Below are 7,913 nucleotides of genomic sequence, written 5' to 3' on the forward strand. Positions count from 1 at the left end.
ATGTTTGAGTGACAGCTGCAGTGAGCATTTAACATTTTATAGATAAGAGTTATAATAAGAAAAACGTTTATGAGACTTAAATGGCGCTACATTAACCTAAAAATCTCAATAATCAAATGTGGTTTTTTTGTCTTGCTTATGTTATGTGAGAGAATAGTACTGTCCTGTACCTGACTTGTATTATGTCTTATGCATTCACTTTACATTTTTTGCTGTTTTATTCAATTTTAGGGAACCTTTTGTCAAACAGGAAATAACAGATGAGAAACAGTCATACACAAATGATATACAGTCCTTTTTAAGTTGTTAAATGAATAACTACAGACAAATCAGTTTTAATTTAAGGTTTTAACAAATTCAGAGAGCCTCTGCTTCAGTAAGAATTTACTCAATGATAAGTACCGGTATGTGAGATTGGTAATAAAAAGAAGAGTCTTCTTGCATTCTTTCAAAGTTAAAGAATCCAATTTCTTTCCCATCCAGAGCTGTCACTTGCAACCAGTCTTTCCTGACTGATTTTCCCCCCTGCATGTTCATGTGTTAGTGTCTTCTTTTGTGTGTGCTTCTTGTTAGTGGAGGTGTGCCTCTGCAGAATCCTGATGACTGGATGTTTATAGAGGAATTCCTGCCTTCTCGCTCCTATTGAATTTAGTGCCTTTATGGCCTCTGTGACACTCCATTTGTAAACACAAATACTGCAACACAAAAGAGCAGGAGTAACAAAATGGCACACAGGATGGAAGGAGCTGCATACTTGAGGCATCTGCTGCATTTTCATCTCCACAAACACTGACACGTATGCATGTTGACAGGCATGGGCAAGGGGAGGTTTAAGTCTATTAAAAGTGTGTATTGAGATTCAAAAGAGGAACCAAAAGGTTCTCTAGTTCACAGTGTGTAGAAAATACAATGTGAGCAGATACAAATTACAGACAGAGCTCAATCACAGCATTCTTTAAAAATGTATTTCTAAAAGACTGAGCAATACATGCACAACTTTACACTGCACATAGGTCCAAGTCAGTGTATGATTATTTTAAAGTCTAGGTGTGTATGTATGTGTGTGTGTGTGTGTGTGTGTGTGTGTGTGTGTGTGTGTGTGTGTGTGTTTAAACAACATGCACGTCTATGTAAGGCTGCGTGGGAGAAGAGGAAGAGAATGAGATGAGTTAATGGGATGGATAGATTGTGTGCGTGTGTGTGTGTGCATGCATCAGGGGGTGGGTGCATTAGTCCGTGTCAGACAGCAAAGAGTGCCGCAGTTATCTAGGAATCTGAGCTAAAGCAACCTCGCCAACAGAGAGAGAGCAGAAGGAAGAGTAGAACCTGGGGTAAGGTGAACTAAGGAAAACAAGAAGATGAAAGACAAGTAGATAAAGAAGAAAGACGAGGATAATACCAAAGATCTTAATAAAAAGAACAGGTCTGCAAACACTTGCCTCCTGAATCGACAGTTATAGAGATAGAAAGCAAAAGAATCATCAACAACAAAAGAGAGAGGACAAACACCTTGCAGCTCAGTGGAAGGAGGCTCTCCTCCTGGAGAAAAACTTGGACCATTGCTCAAGAGTTTTTAAAAGCCTGTGTTTTTGAGTATCCCCATGATTCCCTTCGGTTCTCTTGGTGTGTTCACGCTGCTGTCTCTGTATGTGGGAGCTTTGCTGTCCTCAGATGCTTCTCTGGCCTGCACAAGCCCTCCCTGCAGGGACACTCTGGTGGCTGTGCCCATCCAGCCGGCAACAGGAGCAGGATTCAGCACTGGTGCCTGTGAGGGTCAAACTGGGTCAGCAGCCTGCAGGATGGGGGTCTCCCTCCCAGCTATCTCCAATGCACCTCAGAGGTTGGAGCACAGGCACGAATTCCCCAAGGTTCAGCCAAAGGTAAGATGCATCAGCTACAGCACATGTCCAAGTTAGACTTACTGATCCTTGCTTACATAGCCTATATCAAAATGTTCTACTTATAAAGTGATATTCAACTTTTTAAAAAAAATCATGTAACACCAAGGTAGTTAGGACAAATGCAAAATAAGAACAAGAGCTGATCTCTGGTTGTTTATTGCACATGCACAGTGAGACTGAGCAGTACCATCGGTTTGAGGCCAGCAGGTCCTTCCTCATGGGACAATGGGCACACTAAACTTGGCACCACCTGACAGCCATGGAGCAATAACAGTCAGTAATCAAAGAAGGGATAAAATTAGGCTTGCTTTAAAAATGTCCTCATCATATGGTTGTGCTGAGCTCATGCAGCAACAGGTGTGTGAGGGAGACTATTACAAAGGCTGATGTAAGTGTAAGAGACAGGTTGAGTGTGACAGTAGACACTGCGCTGTGAGGTTTGTGATTTGTTTCGCCTCTTGAAATCTTTTAAACAGGATGCACGATTAAATACATACATTTTTCATACATTTTTCCTATGACATCTCACAAATCAAATTATTTTATAATGTCACTCTTGGCTTGCAAACCATATACATTTAAGGCATCTAACTAATCATCATCATAGCAAGGCACAGTATTAATTAATTTGCTTATAAGTTAGGCTTAATGGGTTATCAAATATTTGATATGTTATTTTAATTTGAAAATTCTCTGAATGTCCCATCAAGACTTTCATAGCGATTGGTTATTTGTAACTTTTCTTAATTAATAATTGTTCTTCCAACATATTTAAGAAGACATGATTACATATGTCAGATATCCTGTAATTATATTTCTCCCAACCTGAACTGCAGCAGTATGGCATTATAACAGCATTAAAGTCTCCCATCATGATGTTAAATTAAAACGGGGTTAGGATTTCTCTGTGTGTAATACTTGGCACAATATCTTATAGAGAAGTACCTTTGAGCACTTTCTTGGCAGGCTGGAGGTGTGAGAGAGCGTCTTGTTCAGCTGCAGCGCTGCATGCGATCTCTACAGGAAACAGGGGGCCCCTGGAGTTACGGGGGCCAGGACAGCAACTCTCTAGGGGCCATCCTGGCTCTGATGGCAGCTGTACTGACAGAGTGTGACCTCCACTGTCACAGCCAGACTCTTGGGGTGATGGCCAAACGACTGGGTGAGTAATACACATTTTTATCTACCAATCTCTGCAACACACAGACAAATACACACAGACACACAAACTCACATGCAAAATGCCAGGGCAGTCACTCCCCCACACATAGTAAACAGAACCTCACCGAGGCCTGCTAAGTGCTGGTCATAGGTGAGTGCATAGGAATTTAACTGCACTGAGGAGGATGAGACTCCCGTGTAAATGAGGTAGACTGCCACACACACTGCATGGAATGGATCACGGAGCTTTATAGATTCATGATCTAAACTGGAACCCCTTTGTGTGGTTTAAAAACACAAAGCTTCTATTTTAAACCCCTGACGACACACTGATAACCTAATCTGTCTCTGGGGTGACAGAGAGTGCAGCCGTGGGAAGAGAGGGGGAGAAAGATCTGCTGCTTTTCCTGAAGAGCATTACACAACATCCACCCACAGGTAAGGACACAGTGATCACATCATACAATTGTTGTTGGTTACTGGTTAAATAAAGATGCACTGGTGTGGTTATTAGTCCCCCCCCTGGAGAGGTTACATCCACAGGACTGTGCAGAGATTTACAAGCTCGGTATCAAAGAAAATGGCATCTACACTATCCAACCGGACTTGCACCGACCAGCTTTGGAGGTATTTCAGCTTTACCACACTCATAAACTACACAGGCGGACCCCCACCCTACTTATCTTCTTTTAGAAGTGTCCATCTGTGATCTATCTGTGGATCATTAAAATCTAGGCTTTATAATATCTTTGTTTTGGCTCAGGCTAAATGTGACATGGAGACAGTGGGTGGGGGATGGACAGTGATCCAGTATCGTCAGGACGGCTCACTGGACTTCAACAAGACATGGCAGGAATACCGAGAGGGCTTTGGCAGTCCGCAGGGAGAGCTGTGGCTGGGCAACGCAGCACTTTACGCGCTCACCTCTAATGGCCAACACCAAGTTCGCATTGAGCTGGAGGACTGGCACCAGCAGAAGCGCCAGGCTACCTACAACAACTTCAAAGTGGCCTCAGAGGCACAGAGGTGAAGCACAGTGCAGAGGCTCAAACACACTCTTAAACAACCTACAGACTTACCAACTATACACTGTAGATAACAAGTGGATAAAAGATCTCAGTCTCAAATGTGAAGCCTGTAAGGAGGTTGCATGAATCTGCATTCTCTCTAACGGCCAGCAGAGTGCAAATGCATTAGGTTCAAAAGCAATCAGGTGCTTCAATGGAAGACGGGAAAATGATCCAATTCTCCTACGATTTATTTTTTACCAAGCACAGATTTGTTTCAATCACATGTCTCCTTACGAGTAAGAAGAGCATGGTTACCTGTGATTGACAAGTCGCGCCTACAGAGACCTAAAGACATGGTCATGACATATAAACAAACAACAAACTGAAATGTTTTTTCAATAATAAGGTACCGAGCTTTTACAATATGATTATCCATGAAACAAAAGAAAACTGGGCGCTAAACGCTTCAGTGCAAGCATGGGTTTGTGTATGATGTTATCTGTACTGACTTGGCTCTGCAGTACACACTGACACAAACACTACATACATTTGGATGTAACAAACAACCCTGCCAACAGAAACGAGTAACATGTTGCATCCATATCTTCAGGTATCGTCTAACAGCGCGGGAGTATTCTGGTGATGCAGGCAACGCTTTGAGCTACAGCAAACGTTACAACCATGATGGCAGATCTTTCAGCACTGCTGACCGAGACAACGACCGCTACGTAGCCGGGAACTGTGGTCAGTACTATGGTGCAGGATGGTGGTTTGATGCATGCCTGGCAGCAAACCTGAATGGACGGTATTACCGTGGGCGCTACAGTGGGGTGACCAACGGTATCTACTGGGGCACATGGTACATTCTGACAGATGGCCGAACAGGAGAGCGCTACTCCTTTAAGAGGGTGGAGATGAAGACAAGGCCAAGGAACTTTGCAGGAACAGCCTAAAGATGATGACGACATGTCACAGCACCATCCTCTAAAGTACAATAACCGTATGTCAGCTCCAGTTTGGCACTGGCTTTGCCTTTGAAGGATGTTTTACTCAATGTAAGGTAGCTTTAAGTCAATAAAATGCACATGGCAGCTAAAAGATTACAGAATAAAATGTATTTAAAAAGAATCATATCCAAACACTCACTGGAACTCCATATGACTCTGTAGTATTCGTTGGTTATTAAAGTGCTTTTCTTTTACAAAACCACATTTAAATCATAACTCAGAACAATGACACGTAAAAATAGACAATACTACTTGTTGAAGTTGCTGTTATCGTAAAGTTCCAGAACATTTCATTTACTTTATGAAATAATATTTGATGATAAAAAGGAGGGGCATGTAGTCCAGGAGTCGGACTCGAGTCCAATATAAGCTCTGACAATCAAGACCAGTGACTTCACTTTAACTCGTGAACTGATGACTCCAACTTGGACTTGAAATTCCAAACAAAGATCATTCAGAATCATATACACTTTTCTTTCTACTCGTCCAAATGGTGCCACACAGTCAGTTGAGGTTGATAGAGTGAGATATCGTAATGTAGAGGTGTACTTACCATTTTATTTTAGATGCTAACAGTTTATCATTCCTCTTTGGAGATCTGGGGATTCTCCTCTGTTTTATCAACTTACAACATTTTCAGTTTTCTGACCTTTGCTGCCATGACATCAGTGCTCACATGGAAACATTCACAGCTGCTGTAAACAGCTTCTTTCATCTTTTAAAGTGAATTCATATCAATATAACACAATAAAAATCACCTGACAGTTTGCAGTGCTGACATTACAGTCATTGAATGTTAATTTGGCTTTGTGTTTTAACAATTTTGCAACTTTTCAGACCGGGAAACATTAAGAATCGATAAAGCTCAGATTAGAAGTGTGTAACTCAATAGATCAGTGTTCAGTGTTTCTCAAAAATTGATTTATTTGTTGCAGCCAATAAATGGGAGAAAGAAATGTTGCTGTATTGTTCTTGCAGAAAATACAGCTGATAGTAGGAGAATCTTTTTTATTTCTTTAGTTATGGTTGTTTTATTATCCTGCTGCTTGCTCTACCACTCAGGGAGGTTACAAGCACGCAGTTAATTCTCTCTTCGTTTTTTAAGACTAATAAACCAGTCTAGTCAGCAACAACCACAAATAGATTCTCATTTTATTGGAAATACAACCATCACATCGATTTTAACATGTGCAGTCTTCAAAAGAGTAGCTGAAAGGTTATCATCACCCATACATTTGGTTGAAAACAGCTCCAGAAACTTCATCACCATAATTCATGCAGCAGAGAGCTCATAGGGATTTAACCTCCCTCTCTGTCCACACACAGCCTCTTGTGTTCTGCTTCCAGCTGGATTAAGGTAGAGCCAAACCAAAGGCTGGTGGTTTCACACTGACCAACAACAAGTCCAGTTTGGAAGAGGCCATTTTACTAACTTTCTCATACTTTCCTAGGTCTAAGTCAGACACACTCACCTTTGGTAGCTTTACCCTAAAATCATAGTCTCAAAGCATCCTCTTCCCATTACCACAAAGTGAAAAAAACATGGAGATACAAAGACAGACTTGACCTCATCTACTTTTTTTAAGTTGGAGTCAGGTAGGTGGAGAGACATGGAGGCTTTTCTGAGAGCTTAGAGTGGGTTTGTGAGCGATGCGTTGGGTTCTCACAGTGTATGTGTGTGTATGTGTGTGTGTTCACGATGAGCTGTCAGTCTCTTCGACAGGGGCCGGGTGTCTAATATTAACCTGTGAGGGGGCTCAGCACAGTGGACTCTGATCTAAACACACAGACACATCTCAGGCAGACTCCCGACCGGCCACGGAATTTCACACACACCACACTACATGTATCCAAGTGCACACTCTTTCGCTCTTGTCTCTCTCTCACACAAACACACACACACACACACACACACACACAAACACACACAGAGGAGACTCAGTGTCTCTCTCAGCAGATGAAGAGATTGATGATTTGCTCGACTTCATTAAAACAGGTACTCTTCTAACCTTAAATGGCCTCCATTAAAAGTAGTTTGATCATGCCGGCATAATTATTGTTATGCAGCCACAACCTCGTTTTACCATTTTTTTGCATTGCACATATCCACCCACAAAGATGCCTCACACACATGCACACACAAGCGTGCATGCACGCACACACAGCTGATAACAGGTAATCATGTTTAATCACCCATAAAGTCTATTAACATATCAGCTTTCTCATTTGATTTTGGCTTTGTGTCTGTATGTATGTTGTATTACAGGACAAATTAATGAAAGGTTGAAATGTTAAAGACTCTATGTTCTGCCCCCTGGTGGCTGGGTATCATACTGAAAAACCAAATGAACACTTTATTTTAGCTAAAGATGTCTGCTAAATTCTGCAATGAGTCTATTTGGTATTGATTGATTAGACCTGTAGGCCTAAGTAAAGTTAATATTTGAGAGAAATCTACCTAAAATTATGCAAACAAATGATCAAAAAACAGACAAAAATTCATAATCAGCTGCTCTCACTCTGTCAGAGTGTCAATGACTCCTCCTGTCCTCTTCATTTCCTCACTGTACATCCATCAGTCTTGTTGACAGGGAGGAACAGAGGCCCAGGGTTGTGTCACCACAGTATCCTGGCACAATGTCTGGTGTTAGGTGATAGTAAAGCTGCAGCAGGGTGTTAGGGGTACCCGCAGACTCTGCTGCCCCCCGGGCCGGAAGCCTCAGCCTGGGCAGCGGTTAGCCAGCACATCCCGCTCTGAGAAACACTGCAGTTCTCTGAGGAAAGTTCCCTTGTAACTGGTCCTTGTAATATGTACAAGGGGCAGTTAATACAAA

General features: G+C 42.0%; 1 protein-coding gene across 2 annotated transcripts; it reads left to right on the forward strand.

The window, feature by feature from the left end:
- The first annotated feature begins 1,119 nt into the window (after positions 1–1,119).
- On the forward strand, positions 1,120–5,837 carry LOC306822499 (fibroleukin). 2 transcript variants are annotated; one of them, XM_079341580.1, is made up of 6 exons: positions 1,120–1,880; positions 2,868–3,063; positions 3,423–3,500; positions 3,577–3,689; positions 3,826–4,088; positions 4,683–5,837. In XM_079341580.1, the coding sequence occupies exons 1-6, from the start codon at positions 1,602–1,604 to the stop codon at positions 5,023–5,025; spliced, it is 1,272 nt and encodes a 423-aa protein (XP_079197706.1). In that variant the 5' UTR covers positions 1,120–1,601; the 3' UTR covers positions 5,026–5,837. The 2 variants fall into 2 exon arrangements, with proteins under 2 accessions (XP_079197706.1, XP_079197707.1); XM_079341581.1 differs by having other exon boundaries at positions 2,925–3,063.
- The last annotated feature ends 2,076 nt before the right edge of the window (positions 5,838–7,913 follow it).

Source organism: Symphodus melops (assembly GCF_947650265.1).
Source record: "Symphodus melops genome assembly, chromosome: 4".
NCBI lineage: Eukaryota > Metazoa > Chordata > Actinopteri > Labriformes > Labridae > Symphodus > Symphodus melops.